Below are 21009 nucleotides of genomic sequence, written 5' to 3'. Positions count from 1 at the left end.
CAAGATTTGTCCGTAAGTATGGTTGTTGTAAAGAATGTACATATTATGTTAGTAAGCGAAATGTTATATTTTTTGTATGAGACGCTTTTTGTTTATGTTTAGTGAACCTGTATAGCGTGCTAAGCTAACGTTGTTGCTAATACAATGCTTGTGCACTTTTTTTTTTTTTTGTAGTTTTACGACGGTCTAAAGAGGACAATGGTTTGAGGCCATTTTATTAATAAATCAGATGAAAAAGGAAGAAGTCTGATTATTAAGGCGTCGTTCACTAGCTGTCTAGCTTTGGAAAAAGTAGACGCTTCGGAGTGAGGACAGCATAGACAGATTTAAATGACAGTAGAGTGAAATGCTCACTACAGCCCTTATGTACCGTATGTTGAATGTATATATCCATCTTGTGTCTTATCTTTCCATTCCAACAATTTATTTTACAGAATATATATATAAAATTTACAGAAAAATATGGCATATTTTATAGATGGTTTGAATTGCGATTAATTGCGATTAATTACGATAAATAAATTTTTAAGCTGTAATTAACTCTATTAAAAATTTTAATCGTTTGACAGCCCTAGTTTCAATACTTTTGCCTTACAATTCTTTGTGGTAGCTTCCATTTTCTTCATGTTCCATTAACAACCAACTGCTGCTGGGGCTTATTAAAGTTTCATATCACCATTGCCCATTACATTATAAACACTGAACTGCTTCAGATATGACGGATCAATTTATTTGAAGCCTGAATAACAGATCTTTGATGGTGAACATTCAGTGCAGCTTATTTTGGAAGTGAATAATTCATTGACAGTTTTATTATTTGTCAGGCACACCAGCAATATTTAGTCTTAAGTAAAATATCAACTGACAGTGGAGTCATTTGTTCACAAATAATGAAACTTGCTCTTGCTCTTTAATTGTCTGTATAACCCAACGTACTAAATCTTCCTTCAATTTCATTTCATAGTGATAAACTGCAATTGCTCCAGTTGCGTAACATTGCTAACGATGGCGCTAAATGGTTTCCATGTCGTAGCCGATGGTCGTGGTTTTCTTTTGGGTGTTTCCCACATATGATGAAAAGACATTTCTCAAAGAAACCCTACTGTGGCGCTGACCTTCCCAGAAATGGAGTCATTATGTAACACCAGGGACACATCGCATTGCTAATGATCAGCACTACTAATAAAAGCATCACACCGGTACAAACCCAAAATCACTGGAGACCATGGTGAAGACGAAGCAAATTTGACAACTGGACAGATCTGGGCAAAATTCCATTTGAAATATATATGGCGGAAAACACTCACGTGACTTAAAGTTCCGCTCTGAGACCCCCAATTTGGCCAAATTTCAAAAGTGTCCATGTGAGATACATCATTGGAAAGCTTAAAATCTCAATTTTCTGGGGGAGGAAAAATTTTGAAAAGGAGGGCATTTAAAAAAAAAAAAAAAAGTCTTTCAAGCAGCAAAACCCTATCTGGAGACGAGAGCACGCGAGAGCAGAATTACACACGCCATGACTTTAACGAGATATTATCGTGTACTTGCCTTGCTTCGATCAAAAAACTCCATGAAGCCTGTATCACTGAGTGTCAAGACACTGTTGTGAATGCCCACAGCTGGATTTTTGGGCGATTTTATGGGTGAAACATGGTGATATAACAAGGGCCGCGATGCAGAAATCGCAGACAACAAAGAGTGGTTGAGATTTTCTTTTTCGTATAGTTACCCTTTTAAACATTATTTTTCCATTTTTCTTTGTTTGGATCGATTATTTATCATCTAACATATTGGGGAAAATGCGACTAACAAAAAATACAATTAAGCGATAGTTATGAGGTAGATATCTGTGACTTTTTTACAGACGCCAATTTTTTCATTGTGACGTAATTTGTTTAAAAGTTTAAAATATGCGAGTGAATATTTTTTTATATATATTTATATATATATATATATATATACACATATATATATATATACATATCAGAACTGCCTCAATTCTTCGTGGCATAGATTCAACAAGGTGCTGGAAGCATTCCTCACAGAGTTTGGTCCATATTGACATGATGGCATCACACAGTTGGTGCAGATTTATCAGCTGCACATCCATGATGCGAATTTCCCGTTCCACCACATCCCAAAGATGCTCTATTGGATTGAGATCTGGTGACTGTTTAGGCCATTTGAGTACAGTGAAGTCATTGTCATGTTCAAGAAACCAGTCTGAGATTATTCCAGCTTTATGACATGGCGCATTATCCTGCTGAATGTAGCCATCAGAAGTTGGGTACATTGTGGTCATAAAGGGATGGACATGGTCAGCAACAATACTCAGGTAGATTGTGGCGTTCCAACGATGCTCAATTGGTACCAAGGGGCCCAAAGAGTGCCAAGAAAATATTTCCCACACCATTACACCACCACCACCAGCCTGAACCGTTGATACAAGGCAGGATGGATCAATGGTTTCATGTTGTTGACGCCAAATTCTAACCCTACCATCCGAATGTCGCAGCAGAAATCGAGACTCATCAGACCAGGCAACGTTTTTCCAATCTTCTTTGTCCAATTTCAATGAGCTTGTGCAAACTGTAGCCTCAGTTTCCTGTTCTTAGCTGAAAGGAGTGGCACCCGGCGTGGTCTTCTGCTGCTGTAGCCCATCTGCCTCAAAGTTCGACGTACTGTGCATTCAGAGATGCTCTTCTGCCTGCCTTGGTTGTAACGGGTGGTTATTTGAGTCTGTGTTGCCTTTCCAGCAGCTCGAACCAGTCTGGCCATTCTCCTCTGACCTCTGGCATCAACAAGGCATTTCCGCCCACAGAACTGCCGCTCACTGGATATTTTTTTATTTTTCGTACCATTCTCTGTAAACCCTAGAGATGGTTGTGCGTGAAAATCCCAGTAGATCAGCAGTTTCTGAAATACTCAGACCAGCCCTTCTAGCACCAACAACCATGCCACGTTCAAAGTTACTCAAATCACCTTTGTTCCCCATATTGATGCTCAGTTTGAACTGCAGGAGATTGTTTTAAACCATGTCTACATGCCTAAATGTACTAAGTTGCCGCCATGTGATTGGCTGATTAGAAATTAAGTGTTAACGAGCAGTTGGACGGGTGTACCTAATAAAGTGAACCTTTTGGAATTTCTCACATTTCTGCATAATATCACCATAATAAGCTCAGATCAAATTTGATCTGAGCTCAGATCAAATTTGATCTGAGCTTAAAGCTTAAACAGCAGATTGAACACAAAGTGTCTAGATGTGTATGTATATACAGTATAGGCCAAAACATTGGAGACACCTCAAAGGTGGATACTTTCAAGAATGTAGAATATAAAACCTGTTTTCAGTTATTTCACTCCTTTTTGCTATTCCACATGTTTGTTCATAGTTTTGATGTCTTCAGTGAAAATTTACAATAGTAGTGAAAATATATAAAACAAAAAAATGATGAGGTGTGTCCAAACTTTTGACTTTTGTGTCTGAGTCATCAACATGTTTTGCCCCCAGTCCCACTAAAGTAAAACTCCGCCTATGCTTACAAACTCTATAACTATAAAATGAACATAAAGGCTGGTTACAAACTGTAGAAGTGCTGGCTGTCTCGTCACCTGTAGGATTTGTTTCGAGTTTTGTTGCGTTGTGCTGTAATTCCAAGGGTTCTTTGAATCGGATGTGGAGTTTTTAGCGGTTGACAGTCTTTCTGAGCCAGCGCCAAGTTTGCAACTCACGGAGATATTTTTGTCATCTTTACTCAACAGAAATGTGAAGTAATGGCTGTATTTCCAGTGAGCAAATGCAACTGTTTGTGGTATATCTCCTGCCTTTCACTGTTAGCAATTTGACGAGGCAGCGAGACTATGTTGTTCACCGCCGTGGCAGACAGCGCTCGCTTGGTAATACACGTGTCGCGTCTTTTTTTCCCCGATGAGAAAACGTGAGATGTGATGTCACTCCCCAACTCGAGAGCAATATTTTCTGATCAAATGCTCTTCGTACATGACAACAGTATTCTTCATTCTACATACAATATGAGGCAACAACAAAACAGTAACGTACAGGCACAAAGGAAACTAATTTTAATCAGATTACTGGCTTGGAAAAATGAACGCGTTAGATTGGTCATTGCTGAAAGAAAGTAATCAGATTACAGTAACGCGTGACTTGAAACATTGATCACGGGGGGCACCGTCCCAGTTAAACGCGAAAAACGAGGGGTCACTAATGCAGCTACTGACCTACCATGTCCTGTCGTGTTTTCTCTCCCAATGTATTGTTTTGCTTTGAAACTTCTGTAATTTTTTTAGACCGCCCAGAGAGAGCTCTCAAGTTCCCGCTCACTTTGTTCTTGTTCTCATGGATGTATCAGAATGAAATTTGGTAGGGATGTATACGCATCTTATTTCCAGAGCCAGATTTTTAAATTTTTCTCAGAGTTGATTAATTAAATAAATTAACTGCATACTTATTGTTGCCTGTAGGTTTCCAGTTATCCAGGTCATGATTGTGCTCTTAATGTCTCTGGGCTGATGATACGTTTAGGGAGTGAACAGTGTGGTCGTAGTTCATTTTGAACTTGTTTACTTTTATACATGAAAATTAGTTTGCACCTCCCTACCATATCTGTAAAACAGTCCAAACACCAACATTAGCTTGCCCGTCACATGTTCCAAAAGCCACAGAATTCTAAATAAAGAATTAATTGTTTAATCTGCCTGCCCTCTACTATAGTTAGCGCAGGTATAACAAAGGTGTTTGTTCACAAGTTATTAAAACAATTGACATACATAAGGTAAATAAATTGACGGAACATACAGTATAAATACATCACAATAAAGCAGGCTTTTACTGTGGGAGCACCTGCGCAATAATCATGCTGTCTATTCAGCGTCTTTGTATGCCCCAAATGTGAGGTGGATGGATTTTTGCAGGACTATTCCAACAATGATTTTGACAAAATTGTGAAAAATATCTGCAAAACGACCGTTCGTTTACATATAAAAAGTTTTTGGTGTTTGAAATCTTCACAAGACAAAAATGGGAGCAAAAATAAAAGTGTTGGTAGTCAGTGGGGATGCATTTGTTTTTGGGCTCCATAATTTTGCAGAAGGAAATAAGCGGCAATCAAGGGCGTAGGTTTGGTCTCAACATTGGCAGGGACGATATAACAGCATAACCTGCATGTACACATTTTGCTCGGGATGGAACATTAACAACACCAAACAGATCGGGTGAACGGGGGTCGGGGCTACATTACTCACGAATATGAACCCAATTAATTGATATGCCAAATCAGGGGTGCTCATTACTTCGATCACGATCGACCAGTCGATTCCAACGCTAATGTGAGTAGCTCGCGGCACCCCCCCTCCCCCAATTTTCTATTTATCCATTTATTTATTTTATGTACATAGTTAATTATAATTATGTTCTGTAGTTAATTATAATTGTGTTCTGTTGTGTAAGCAACATATGAGGTTATGCAGCACCCGTCTCTCTCCAAGCAGCTTCTTGCTCACGTTTTTCTGGTTTTATCATTTCCAGCAGAGTTCACTACATTTCTCACAGTTTAATTCATGTCAACAGTAGAAAACACAAAAATAAGGACATTTCTTAGCAGCTTCCTACTCGAATTTTCACAGTTCACAGTTTAATGTTATGCAAATTCTGATGCAGGTCGGGCTTTCAGTAGCAAAATTAGTGGTGTGTTTCCCACCTCAACAACATTGGCGTCTTTTCAAATTGCTTGCAGTGGCTGCTGCTGGCCTAAAAAAAAACTTCTAATATCCCTCGTTTTCGGAGGAGGCGGCATGTTATCGACACATATTTCTGTCGGGGCTGTGTGCATGTGAGCGTGTGTGTGTCGGGGGTGGGTCTAGTTATCAGCCAATCAAAAGTGCAATTGACGAGGGGGGTGGAGGAGGGGGGACAATGGACCGGCGCATTCAGCAAGTGAAAAGGGTTAAATATAAGTTTGAACATAATGAAAATAATTCATTTAATAATGGTCGGGTCAAATTTATCCTTACAACAAATGGGAAGACAATATACTGTATTGGCCCGAATATAAGACGGTGTTTTTTGCATTGAGATAACACTGAAAAAGAGGGGCTCGTCTTATATTCGCGGTCTAGACATTGTACCCATTCACGACGCTAGATGGCGCCAGATATCATTGAAGCGATGTTCTGTCATGACAGATCTCAGCTACTCTCCCCATTCACGACGCTAGATGGCGCCAGATATCATTGAAGCGATGTTCTGTCCTGACAGATCTCAGCTACTCTTTAGTTTAACCAGTTTGCGTTATTTTATTGCAATGTTTTTCCTTATTCAGATTTGTTTCAAGACTACAGTTACAGTTAGACCTGACTTTGATGGTTCATGCAGTTATTACAATTTTGTTGTTTTATCACAATAGATTGGTTTATATACATTTCAAAAACCAGAAGCCATTCATTTACGAATGTGATTGCACTTTAGTTTACATATCTAAATGTTCAGATATTAAGATTTGAATGAGGCAAAATAACATCCTTTTTCTCTGAAATACATTGTTATAATCATTTGTTTCAGACTTACTGTAATTATTTTCTGCATAAAAATTCAAAAAAGTCTTTTTTCAAGACTTAAGTTTGAAAAAAGACTTTTTTTTTCTGAGATCACCCGTGCTTAAATGCTGCGTTGATGAGCCTGCATTGGATTCAAGTGCCACGCCCCAACGCCCAGCAACAAAACACAATCTAACCAGCAGCAGAATGTGACAATAATTTCATGAAAGTTGCACTGTTTGGACTTTGAGAGGTTTAAAAAAGTTTATTCAGTTCATTCAGAGTTTATTATTATGAATTTATTTTTACTTTCTTACTGTTGAGCTAGTATTATACATGTTTTATTAATTTCACAAATTTAGCACTATTTTGGCCTTTGAGAGCGGAAGGTTTATTCAACTATTGTCTACTAGGGTTTAGTGTACTTTTTCCTATTTTGCAAAGGTAAGCAACAGCCTGACAAAGCCTTGATAGCAATGATTTCACATCCAATTATGTAGCTCTTTGGAAAAAAAAAAATTAAGGAAAAAAAAAATGTGTATATATATATATATATATATATATAATCGGGCTGGTATCGGTATGGTATCGGTATCGGCCGATACTGCACAGCCAGGTATCGGTATCGGGGCCAAAAAATGGTATCGGTGCAACACTAGTTTGAACCATCAATTAATACAGAAAATGTGTTTCTTGCTTTGCTTTAATTTCACTGCATTCAACTCGTTGCACATTTATTGGGTAAGACTGCAGTGTAAACCTTGACATTTCATGATAATGAAGATGATGAATAGTGGATATATTAATCAATTTCATTTTCCATTATCACTTCTACGAATCCTTTCAGACTCATTTTGTCCAGAATAAATGCATTCATTTGATGTTGTTCATCCACCTAGACACTCAGTCATCATTGAATGTAGGAGTAGGAAACTCTTGGTACCTCGCGATACGATACGATTTGCGATACAAAGCTCGCGATAACGTTGATCTGGCGATATAGCGATACAACGATTTTCGATACATTGGCCAGGAAATCAGTCTGGGATATTCTACAAAAAACTAAAATAAACAGAAAAACAAGCTTCTGCTGTGAATTGGAATGAGTTTATCACTAGTAGACGCCCAATCCATTTGAAGTGGGAGGGTGCCAGCGAATGAACATTCGTTCATTCGCTGCCATCCCTCCCACTTCAAATGGATTGAACGTCTATGGCCGTCAGTGGCAGCCAATGCCAGGCAATGAGTAATTTTGGGCTATTTAAGGTCATTTACCTGTTGATTTTCAGTTACCGTATTGGCCCGAATATAAGATGGTGCTTTTTGCATTGAAATAAGACTGAAAAAGTGGGAGTCGACTCGTCTTATATTCGGGGTCTAGACATTATACCCATTCACGACGATAGATGGCGCCAGATATCAATTAAGCGAATGCTGAACTTGAGGAGTAATGTTCTGTCATGATAGATCTCAGCTATTCTCAAGTTTAACCAGTTTGCATTATTTCATTGCAATGTTTTTCCTTATTCAGATTTGTTTCAAGACTACAGTTAAAGCTAGACCTCACTTTGATGGTTAATGCAGTTATTGCAATGTTGTTGTTTTATCACAACAGATTGGTTTATTTACATTTCAAAAACCAGAAGCCATTCATTAACGAATGTGATTGCAATTTAGTTTACATATTTAAATGTTCAGATACAGTGATCCCTCGCTACTTTGCGCTTCGAATTTCACGGTTTCAGTCTATCGCGGATTTTTTTTCAGTCAAAAAAGTATATATACTGTACATGCATAAAAAATAAAATAATGGAGAAAATATGGTGTAAAATCTGCCCGTTCCCTAACAGAAGGCAAGGAGAGCTCGCCCAACTCATCTTCCACCGCTCTGATTCGCTGGCCAGCATCACTCGGGAATATCGCAAGCTGATTAGCCAAGACGTTTAACCTTGCTGCTATCGAAGGAAAATGGCTCCAAAGCCTCCTCCGACTGCCCAATCCTCTAGCGAATCCAAGAAGGAAAGAAAAATGATGACCGTGCACGAGAAAGTTCAATTACTGGACATGCTTAAAGTTAGCCACAGCTATGTGTCTGTTGCACACCGAAACGAATCAACCGTTTGTTACATAAAAAAAGACGAGGCGAAAATCTGGAAGACCGCCTCAATGTCGTTTTCTAGGGACACTAAGCGAGTCGTGACTCCTCGCAACAAGACGATTGTAAAAATCTTTGCGGTTTTTCACTTATCGCAGTGGGTTCTGGTCCCCATTGACCGCGAAAAACGAGGGATCACCGTATTAAGATTTGAATGAGGCAAAATATTATGCTATTCTCTCAAATATATTGTTATAATCATTTGTTTCAGATGTACTGTAATTGTTTTCTGTATCAAAATTAATTTGGTGTTCATAAAGTCTTTTTTCAAACTTGAGTCTTGAAATAGAGGGGGTCATCTTATAATCAGGGGCGTCTTATATTCGGGCCAATACAGTATTTCCTGTTGATTTTGGGGTATTTTATGGGTCACTTGCTGTTTATTTTGCGTTACAGAACAGGAAGTCACCTGGGAATCACCCAAATGAATAGGCAGTGACTCAAACTCAACAGGAAATGACCTGTAAATGCCCTAAAATAAAAAGCAAGTGACCTGTAAATGCCCTGAAAATCGGACCAAATGACTGTGAATGCTCTGGTTTTGAATGAACGAACGTTCCCAGTCTAAATGGATTGGGCGTCGAGCATCGTCAATGGCAGCCTTTTTTTTTTTTTTTTTTTTTCAATTGGCACCTATTTATCGATAACCTTTTGTGATACAAAGTACCACGATATATCACCATTTCGATATTTTGTCACACCCCTAATTGAATGTGAACAAAAGAATCACCCAACTTGATTGGACTGGGAAGTACTAAGTGTTAATGTGATGTAGTCATTAAGCAGCATTGATCCACACAATGGTCAATGTGCCCTCAAGTGCAGTACACCAGCAGATCAATTCTGCTACACGTAATGCTGGGCAATGTGTGGAGAATGGGTGGAAGCAATTTGAAAGTTGCATTTTCACCAAAAGAACCAAGTCAGTGATGCCTCCAGCAGTCTGCCAACTCCCTGACTGATTATCCAAACTGCTTCCCTTTATTACTACACTCCCATTGCATGACAATATTCCTATTAAAGGCTGTACTCGCTCGAGCTGTAGCTGTATAAATGCAACCAGAATAAAAAAGAGAAAATGAGTAAGTATATTTGAAAGGTTTGGATTTTTCCTGTTGAGAAACCAATCTTGATTTTCCTTTTGAATTATTCAGCTCTGCTTTTTGTTAAGTGATGCTTAATTCTCATGTTTGACTTAATGAAGTACCCAATTCCACATTCCTCCACATACTTCACAAATGTATATAGCAGTGTGACATTGAGTATTAAAATCATCTCGTCTATGATAAACTGCGTATTTTTCTGCTCCTTGTTTCAACTCATCATCACACAATTCTACAGCGTCTCCAAACTTGTAACTATACTTAAAAATGCAAAATGCATTAGATCTCTTACCTGGAGTCTTGTCCTTTTCGGGGAATGAACGGAAAAGAAGGAAGCGACTTGAACCACGTCCGTTCGACACTAACGAGAGCTCCGGGGGGGTTAGGTGGGGACGTAGGGGGCGTCGGCGTTGGACCCCCTTTATATATTTTAAAGACCCTGTCCTAAAAGGAACATATATCCCCTAATAATTATTCTGTTTTAAAAGCTCTTGTTGAGCTCCGTCGTTATTTATTTTGTGTATTGTCTATATAAGCCACCTGTAAGCACGACTGGTGTCAACTCCAGTGCTTTATATATTCAGGTGTATGTAATGTGTATTTTGACCACACGGTGGCAACAATTGCACGCAAATTGCTTGCAGCACGACCAAACAGTTTCAACAAAATCTCTCAATGGTTCAAATTTGCTTTTGGTACGCTATTTTTTTTTTAATCCCCAAATTGCACCTGGTTTTGAAGTCCAATCAAGGGCGTAGGTTTGGTCTCAACATTGGTAGGGACGATATAACAGCATAATTTACATGTACACTTTTTGCTGGGGATGGGACAATAATAAAACCAAACAGATTGGGTGAATGGGGGTGTCAGGGTTACATTTCTCACGAATATGAACCTAATTAATTGATACGCTAAAGTCAGAGCAAAATTAATCTGATTTAATTTATATTAACTTTCCTGAGTATCGGTTCCGGTGATACATCGTTCGATTCAAACCTTTCCGAGACTACTAAATAAACATTTTGAAAACGTCAATAAATGACTGGGTTTTATTAGCGAATTTAAATTGCAATATTTGAATACAATTTAAATTATATTGGGGCATTCCTACAGGTAGAACATTGTTCTGGTCCACAAGCACAGCTAAACTCAACAAAAAAATGAAAAAAATTTACCTCGACTATGATTGATGTATGATTATCTGAAAAACTGCCTGCATAGGCTGCAAATAAATATTTTAAAATAGATAATGTAAAAAATAAATAAATACGTTTTAAATAAATGCAAATCATTAGTCAATCAACCATGCATTTGAGGGGGAAAATGGACCGGTACATTCAACAAGTGAAAAGGGGTAAATCTGTAAATCTGAACATATTGAAAATAATTCACTGGCCAATTCTATCCTTAAAACACACGGTGAGAGTATCCAAATTACTGAAGTCATTATACAATGCAAATAAGGTTGCTTAAAAGTTGGTGGGGGCAATTTGAGCATCTGGAAAAGTTGGTAGTGTTATGTCCCTACCGTGCCTATGCAAACCTACGCCCTTGTAACAGCATAACCTACATGTACACTTTTTGCTGAGGACAGAACATTAATAAGACCAAACAGATTGGATGAACGGGGGGTCCAGCTACATTTCTCACGAATATGAACCTAATTAATTGAACGGCTAAATGATCAATGGAAAATAAATCTGTACTGACATATACTAACTTTCATATGTATTGGTTCAGGTGATATACCGTTCGATTCAAATCTTTGTTTTCAAAACCTACTAAATAAACATTTTGAAAACTTCCAGAATAAATGTCTGGATTTTATTAGCATATTTAAATTGCAATATTTGAAGATAAATTATATTAACATGCACAATAAATACAAATTTATTAATAATCTCTCAGCTATCCAGGAATGCAAAAAATAAATAAATAAACATTTGTCTTAAGGCCACTCAACACTGTCTCAATAAAGAAGTTAAATATATTTGAAAGAACTTCCTAGGGAATAACAAAACCAAATAAAAATGGACCCTTCCTTCAGGTAAAACACTACTGCTTTTGCCCACAAGCACAATTCAACTGGGCAAAAAATGAAAGCTTCCTTCTGCTTTAAGACCACATAAATAAGATAAAAATGAAAAACTGAGGAGAAGGGGGTAAACCTCAGTTCACTACATTTTTTAAAAGTTTAACATTAACAGTAGAAAACAGATACAGAAACACACTTCTCTCTAAGCAGCTTCCTACCCAAGTTTTGCTGGTTAGAAAATTGACACATGCTAACTCTAATGCAGGTCGGACTTTCAGTAGCAAAATTAGTGGTGTGTTCCCAACCTCCACAACATTGATGTCTTTTTACAGTGGCTGTTGCTGCTGGCCAAAGAAAAACTTCTAATATCCCTCCTCTTAGGAGGAGGCGAGGCTGTGAGTATGTGTGTGAGGCAAGGTCAAGTCATCAGCCAATCAAACGTGCGTTTGAGGGAAAAAAATGGACTGGCACATTCAACAAGTGGAAAGGGGTAAATGTAGGCCTGAACATAATGAAAATAATTCACTTATTAATGGTAGGGCCATTTCTATCCTTCCAACATATGGGAAGACAATCTAAATTACCTATATAACTGATGCCATTGTTGAATGCAAATAAGGTGGCTTGAAAATGGGTGGGGACAATTTGAGCTTCTTGAAAAGTTGGTAGTGTTATATCCCTACCATCCCTATGCAAACCTACTCCCTTGAGTCCCAAATATAACAAATGAAGTTATTGTGAAAATCAATTTTTTAAAACTTAAAATATTGAATATGTAAATAATTATAAGTCATGATTTGGGGGAAAAAAACAAACAAACAAACAAAAAACATCTGTACATCCTGGTCTGTCTCTGTAATTTAAATATTATGGAAAACATTTAGGACATGCACGTAAATTCAAGAAGTTAAACTTAAATAAATTCACCGCAAAAATGAAAGTACCAAATATTTTCTCAGTTCAAGTCTATATGCTTTATTGTATGGAAGGAGAACAAGTCTTCCAGATAGAGTAAAAATACAGATTTTAAACATTTTTTGTGAATGAATAAATATATTGGGAAAAAATAAATAAATAAAAAAAGGAAACACACAAACTGACAAGAATTTCACTTTATATATATATATATATATATATATATATATATATATATATATATATATATATATATATATATATATATATATATATATATATATATATATATAAACAAAATTACTGAAATAAACAAATTTTGAATTTTGAACAAATTTTATTCATTTATGCAAAGATATCTCATATACAAGGGTAGATGTCTGAAGTCGGCTATAAGCCAACGGGGACGAACTCAGTAACGAATCGGCCATTATTACGTCAGGAACGTAAGGTTAAATTCAATGGAGCGTGTACTTTGAAATAGTTATACTGTAGATTGCTATATTTTCAACTGAGTTTTAAACGGCTTGGTTTCTCATCAGAGATGCATTGATATAATATAAAATTCTCTCGAAATCTTGTCTCGATTATAGCCACGCCAATACGTTTGTTGTAAACCAAACCGTGTGTAAATCTGTCAAGTAACAGTGAGTTAAGAATTTTTTAATGAAGTTATTATTCTGCTGCTTGAGAGCCCGTCTTCAGATTTAAGATGGCTGTCAATCACTTACGCCGCTGACTACCCCTTTAGACATCTATGTAATATTTTACATATTTATATTTGTATTTATCGCAATGGTTCCCTAATCTCGCGATATTTCCATGACTTGTCCGTCACAAAGCGCCCCATCTTGGCTACTCTCGTTTCACTGGTTCCGAAAGGTTCACGTCTGTAACCCGGCAAAGGTCAAGTAAAACGCGGGTAGACACTTTTTCTTTCCGGAACACTAACGAAACTCGTTTATAGTTCTTGAAAACAGTTTTGGACGCCAACAATGGCCGCGCGTCGCTGAAAAAGTTGCTATCTTAGCACTAGTGGCAGTCGCTAGCTGCCTGGCGCTATTAGCAAACAGACCAGCGAAGCGAACTGGAGATTTCTAAAGATGTGAGGACTTTTCTCCTTCTCCTCTCCCTTCATGGATGTCTAAATGATTCGGAATTTAAACGGTGAGCATTTGTGTTTTGTTTACAATGTTGGTAAACTCGAATTGTGAACTCGGGAGTTTGCGTCTCGTTATTTCCTGGGCCGACGAAGAAATGAGTCATAACCAAGTTAGGATCGAAAAGAGTTTGTACCTTATTATTTTTCCTGTAAACACGTTCTGACTGAAACGTTCATTGTTTAATCTTTGTTCATACGAGTAATTTCCCCATTTCGTTCACGCCCTAATGTCAAGACCACTTAGTGGTGAGTACAGACTAGCATTTAAAGTCTATAAAATGATCACAAAGTACGTGGAAAAACTGCTGAACTTCAAAACCCCAACATTTGAATCCTCACAACGCTCCTTTTTTGCCGTAATGCCTTTGTAGGTAAGCAATTTAGCTTTTTTTCCACGACCACTGAGGTTCCGTAATCAGCTGATTGAGGTGTGGCGTCTTCATCTACTAATTATTTCATTTGTTTGACTAACCTCTATTACGTTTTCTATACAAAGTTCTCACTTTTATATGTTTATGCTGAAATCGGCAAAAATGTCTAAATTAGCAATTAAAGTTTTCTAGTTTTCAGTAGCCTTTTGAAAATCCTGACGAAAAATGTCCAAAAGTCATAAACACTTAAAAAAAAAAAAAAAACAAGAGAACTCTTAAGTTGAGACATACAAGTAACAAATTGGCACGTTTTGGTATTTTGCGTTTGACATCGCCTATGACACCTGAAACGGAGTTTTACAAGATACAACCAGTCATTTAGAGTTTTATTGTTGTTTCGATTTGTGAGTATGGTAGCACCAAGGGCGTAGGTTTGTTCTCAACATTGGTGGGCACGATATTACCGTAATGCAAACAATGATCCAAATAAGGGACGACTTGCTTACTACGTTGTTCCTTGTGGAGGCTGGCATAACCACAGTAATTTTGACGGTTAGCAAGTTTAATGTTATGCTAATTGTTGCAGGTTGAACTTTCAGTAGCAAAATTAGTGGTGTTTCCCCCCACCTGCACCACGTCGATGTCTTTTTACAGGACTTACAGTGGCTGCTGCTGGCCGGGGGAAAAAAAAAAAAAAAACTTCTAATATCCCTCCTTTCGGGGTTGTGTGAGTATGTCTGTGTGTGTGTGTGTGTCCTTGTGTCGGTACGGGTGGCTTCAAGTCATCAGCCAACCAAACGTTCGTTTGAGGGGGGAACAAATGGACCGGCACATTCAGCAAGTGAAAAGGGATAAATGTAAGTCTGAACATAATGAAAATAATTCACTTAATAATGGTAATTATTCTATCCTTACAACATATAGTAAGACAATCTAAATTACCTATATGTTTAAACTCTTTATATAATGTAATAAGGTTGCTTAAAAGTTGGTGGGGACAATTTGAACATCCTGAAAAGTTGCTTGTGTTATGTCCCTACCGTCCCTATGCAAACCTACGCCCATGGGTAGCACTAAACCAAAAAGATGAAAAAAAAATAATCATGTTAAACACACTTCTGCATTTTGGCAGAGTATGAACAATTATTCAAAAAGAGGCTTTAAATGTTTAAAAAGAGGCTTTAAATGTTTGCCATTCCAGGTTGAAGTTTATCGTTAAACAAAATGAAAATAATTATACATGAGTTTAAAACAACCACACAGTTATCCTCCTAATATCTCATAGCTTCATGCTCCCAAATATTGGGAAGCTGCAAATGTAACCAGCGTCGGCTGCTTCCTCTTCACTGTGTCAGAAGGCGTGTGTGTTCACCTCCGGGCAATGTCATGTGATTCATATGACCGAACTGCAAGACTTCTTCACAGGTCCCTTCTAAAAAAAAAAAAAAAAAATTTGCTAAGCATGAAGTATTCTTCTACAATATAACCCATTGTTTCCACAGAGCTATCAAGGGGTAGTTGGGTTTAAAAATGAATACGTACAGTATGTGGTTGCTGCACTGTTATGACAGATCTTATTTGAGCAAACATCACATGCATTACATCTTCAGTTTCACGCTCCTTCTTGGAAACAAGGCACAGTGTTGTAAAACCAGTTTTAAATGACAAGTTGACATAACATTGCACTCTGTTTAATGGACGTGTTGTAGCAGAGGGTCTACAGTACTGTACAATCACAAAGAAACTAACCTATTTGATTGTTTGTGCGCTGTATGTATTGAATCTGACACCGAAAACATTTTTTTTTCCCGGTAATTGGTTCCAGCTGACTTATTTCCTTCTTTTAAAGTACTGGCTGTTCGTTTCTCTTCCTCTATGGTATTTGTTTTGATTTTAATCTGTCCATTTGGTCTAAGGAAGCCCTTTGTTGGAAGTCACAAGAGTTCGTTTAGTATTGGCTTAAAATGGGCTGTCTATCAAATGATGCTTCTCTAAGGATTAAAATTGCTCATTTTAGTGGTTCTCAAACTATTTCTGAGGCAAGTTATAGTTTTGGCAACATGACCGTTGAAAAAATATCATTTCAGAATCTTCATAAACTACAGTGACATATTGATCTAGAATGAAAATATATTAATCAATTTTGTTACTAACAGTTTCCATATGCAAAAGAGGCATAATTTTTTTTTTTTTTTTAACTGAAAATATAATTACGAATGGGGCATACTTTTTTTGCTCAATCCAAATAACTACAGTGGTATGAAATAGTATATGAATCTTTAGGAATTTCTCACATTTCTGCATAAAATCCCCAAATGTGATCTGATCTTTGTCAAAAAGACACAGATGAAATAACAGTGTCTGCTTTAACTAAAACTACCTAAACATTTAGTGGTTTTCATATTTTAATGAGGAAAGTATGCAAACAATGAAAAAAGAGGGAAAAATAAGTAAGTGAGCCATCAACTTTTAATATTTTGTGCCCCCCTCCCCTTTGGCAGCAATAACTTCAACCAAACGCTTTCTCTAGCTGCAGATCAGTCTGGTACATCGATCAGGACTAATCTTGTCCCATTCTTCTCTACAAAACTGCTGTAGTTCAGTCAGTTTCCCGGGTTGTCTGGCATGAATCGCTGTGCTTAGGTCATGCCACAGCATCCCAACGGGGTTCAAGTGTGGACTTTGACATGGCCACTCTAAAACGTGCATTTTTGTTCTTCTGAAACCATTCTGAATTTACTTATGTGTTTTGGATCATTGTCTTGTTGCAGCATCCATCCTCTTTTTAGCTTCAACCGTCTGACAGACGGCCTCAAGTTTTCCTGCAAAACATACTGATAAACTAGTAAATTATTTTTTCCATTCATGATTCCAAGCTGTCCAGGCCCTGAGTAAGCAAAACAGCCCCAAATCATGATTCTCTCTCTACCATGCTTCACGGTGGGGATGAGGTGTTGATGCAGCTGAGCTGAATACTACATCACATTTGTAAAATATAAACACATAAAAATTTTTAAAAAATAGCCCATTTAAATAAAATAAATTGAAATGAGTTAAACCACCTGTAATTAAATGATATAATACACAGATCCTGATTCACTATTAAATTTATTAATTTCTGTGTGGCGCTTTAACTTGAGAAAATCCACCAATAAAGCTTTTGAAAACCGTTCATAAGAAAAAAAAAAAGATTCATTGAGGCATTTCATTTGTAAAATACATGTTAAAATGTTTGTCATTGGGATTGCTTTTCTCATAGCACATGACTTTTTTTCTTCTTTCTTTCAGAGGGGTCTGAAAGGCATATTGTTGTTGGATTATCTTTAAATACCTGCTACTTTTTGAGCAGAATTCTAGCTTTGGATAGGCTAATGTTCCCATTGTTAAAAGCACAAAGGTGTGTAATAAACAACTAGCACATTTATATTTTGCATTTTGTTTTCTTACTGTACCGAAAATGAGCCGAACCGTGACCTCAAAAGCGAATTACGTACCGAACCGAGATTTTTATATACCGTTACACCCCTACTTGTTACTATTCGTCCTTCATACAGCCGCTGGAAACAGAAATTTTTAATCCATCTGCAGGCAACCGGGAGATTGATTTATGATCCATTGATGATTTTACGACACTACTCAGGTGTTTGCAGTCTTCCTTAAGGCAAAACACTACCACGTTTGTCTACCGGCGTCGCTAAAATCAACCAAAACTGAAAAGCTGCAAAGTGTTGCTTTAAATACCAACAGACAGACAGACGGACAGACATACGGAAACAAATACATGTTCTGCTTTCTGTCGGTTTCACCTGCTGGCAAAGGGAATAAAATCCACTGAATCTTTGTTTTTAACAAGTCATTTTCACACAATATTAATATTTAAACCAATTTTTACTTGCTGTTGATGACACAGAAGATTTAGCTCCAGTCATGTAATTTATTAGTTCACTAACTTCAAATCCATTGCAAGGGTTTGCTTTCATAAATTTGTTGCTCAAAATAAATACAGATAGTGGTACATAATATGTGAGTTCATTTGCTTTCTTGCTACATGTCAGTTAACCAGATTACCTTGGTTTATCATTGTCTGCAGGTGAATGGGTGAGATGAGGAGTAGTCAGAGGGCTCTGCCCCATGGTGTCACAATTCATCAGCACACAGATCACACTGTTGATACAGGTATACTATGAAATATATTAATTTGTATTACATTTGTCAGTTACATCACTGATCTTCCTGAACCGAGAACATCACCAATTATTTTCCCTTTTTTTACCAGATTTATCTTCATGGAAAAGTTTGCCCCAGTCCAAAGCTGCTGTAAGTATGCATAGGAACAATTATGTGATGCAGTATTTATAGCTCATACTTGTCCACCTTTAAGACATAAAGCCTTTTGTAGCATTTTTAAACCTACCGTAATTTCCCGAATATAAGGCGCACCTGTGTGTAATGCGCACCCCAAATTTACTTGTAAAATCTAGGTAAAATTACCCGTTTATAACGCCACCCTAATTTTAGCACCAATAAATAGAAGAATACAAGTAAACAGAGCTCGTGTACAGATACAGAAATGTCATTTTACTGAATGGTGAAACACAGCACAAGCATAGCATATTGGTAGTTCAAAACATTACCATAAACTGACAATATTTACGGTAATAATATGATTTGACAACTTCTCCAACATACCAGAATCTAGGAGAAAACAAAACAGATGTGACTTTTCTTTTAAAGGCTGCTGTATAACAGCTTGTTTCATCATGATGAATAAATGTTTTTCCTCCATGGATTGATACGGTAAAATGAAAGTGAGAACGTAAATCGGAAATCCGAGAGAGCTCATCGCTGTCGAAACGACAATAACAATAGGAGCTATTGTTATTTGGGTTTGAGTTTCCCGAGGGACAGATATAGTTGACGGACACACACAGGAAGTCTGTATTGTTATGTTTGTTATGGTCCGAGTTGCGGAGCTGCAATAAACGTTGACTCAAATGAGTTCAAGAAACTAAATTCTGTGCTTTATGAAGAGTGAAAAAAAGCAGAATTTAACACAGACAAAATCATTTGGCCGATCAGAGTGAAGTATTACCGAAACAAAATGGTGACGTCACGTACCGTAATGGTCGGCAACGGATCGCCGCATACGTTTCTTCAACATACGTGGCCGTGTCAATAAAAAAAATCGTTTTATAAATATATATAATATATAGATATATTTCTGTCTCCATCCACGTACCCGTTTATAATGCGCACCATGATTTTACAAGTTGATTTTGGGGCTGGCGTTATATTTGGGAAATTACGGTAGTTTTATTGTTCGAATAGTTAGGTTGTTGTTGGTTATGTAATCGATATTTCATACTGAGACAAAGATGATACTTGAAGCAACAAGCTAATACGTGAGTAGACCCCATAACACACCACCTGGCAGTGATATTATTATGTGTGTGTGTGTGTGTGTGTGTGTGTGTGTGTGTGTGTGTGTGTGTGTGTGTGTGTGTAGCTGCGACGAATAGAAAATCATGTGGAGGCCGTTCCTGGAACAACAGCACTCCTCCTCTCGGTCATGGACCCACCCAGGAAGAAGCAATCTGGGTCGGGCTGCAGCAGAGGTTTGTTATTACACAATATTGCTGAATCATTATGACAGTTTGAGCAGTAATATCTTTAAATGGCTTAATATATTTGGATGAAACAGACTGCAGTTTGTTATTTTGATACAGGGTAATAAGAATGCTTCATTTACAGATGAGACGAAAGGGTCGTCGAAGTCAAGCGACCACTGTCGGTCGAGTCCTAAAAACAGACGCTCGCGCAGCCCGCTAAGAAATGCCACGCAAGACAGCAATGTCGGCCAGCACAACAGTATGGCACTCAGGGAACAGCTGGTTTCGTACAGGTTGGTATTGGCAGTTAGCACAAGTATTTGTTTCTTTCTGTCCTGTCAGACATGGTTTACACTGTAGGGCAGTCCTTCTCAAATAGTGTAATTGCACATCCAGTCAGTGAGTAGTAGTGGTGCTGTAATTTTCAGAGCACTGTTTTTCCACTAAATGAGAGCATAGAGCAGAAAGGGCTGGAGATGTGAAGTGCATTGAACAAACTTCTCAGCGACACCATGAAAAAATATTTGACAGGGATGAAAAGAGAGTCTGAGAGAGACACAAATAATAATAATGAGACAAACGTAAGTTTCCCGAAAGGTAATACCAGGAAATACGATGAAGCGTATGTAACGCTTGGTTAATACAGTGGGAGACGAGGAAATACCGGTATGTTTACTGTGTCTAAAAATCTTTGCAGTAGACAGGATGAAGCCAAATACATAAAGACCTAACTCACATCCTAATCATCATATTGCTGATTAATTTGAAATTATTAGTGATTTTATTAAATTCTATTTTTCAATATCAAAAATGCACATTGATCCAATGTTGGATATGATTTTTTCGGTTTAATTTCAGGCAGTTGATGCAATTTAAGTCTTTTCCGTTACAAACAAATTTTAAAAAGTTATTTATTTTAAGTCGATCTGTATTAGTTTTATGTTAACAAGGATACAATGTTATGCAGAGATGTACTAATACTTTTATAGACAAATGATACTATTCACAGTGGAGGTGGAGATTTAGCAGAAAATATTTGAGAAGCACTGCTGTAGGGAAATCAAAAGTGCTAATATGTTCAACTTCAGGTTTAAAAAAAAAAAA

The 21009-nt window shown here is 37.4% G+C and overlaps 2 protein-coding genes across 4 annotated transcripts in view; one reads left to right on the top strand and one right to left on the bottom strand.

Moving 5' to 3' along the window:
* The window catches only part of LOC130918675 (voltage-dependent R-type calcium channel subunit alpha-1E), a 312447-nt gene extending 302227 nt beyond the window's left edge, over positions 1–10220 (bottom strand). The window contains exon 1 of the mRNA XM_057840588.1: positions 10106–10220. The gene's annotated coding sequence lies outside the window, so the exon portion shown is untranslated. The remainder of the gene's footprint in view (positions 1–10105) is intronic.
* A 3375-nt stretch (positions 10221–13595) lies between these two features.
* Positions 13596–21009, top strand: part of cep350 (centrosomal protein 350) — a 45889-nt gene continuing 38475 nt past the window's right edge. For 2 of the 3 annotated variants that reach the window (XM_057841361.1, XM_057841365.1), the window contains exons 1-5: positions 13596–13930; positions 18387–18472; positions 18573–18613; positions 19803–19911; positions 20048–20198. In XM_057841361.1, coding sequence (XP_057697344.1) covers positions 18391–18472; positions 18573–18613; positions 19803–19911; positions 20048–20198 — 383 coding nt within the window. In that variant the 5' untranslated portion in view covers positions 13596–13930; positions 18387–18390. The other variant, XM_057841364.1, reaches the window with a different exon arrangement.

This window comes from Corythoichthys intestinalis, chromosome 7 (assembly GCF_030265065.1).
Source record: "Corythoichthys intestinalis isolate RoL2023-P3 chromosome 7, ASM3026506v1, whole genome shotgun sequence".
In the NCBI taxonomy this organism is placed as follows: Eukaryota; Metazoa; Chordata; class Actinopteri; order Syngnathiformes; family Syngnathidae; genus Corythoichthys; species Corythoichthys intestinalis.
This window is presented reverse-complemented; position numbering and strand designations above follow the sequence as displayed.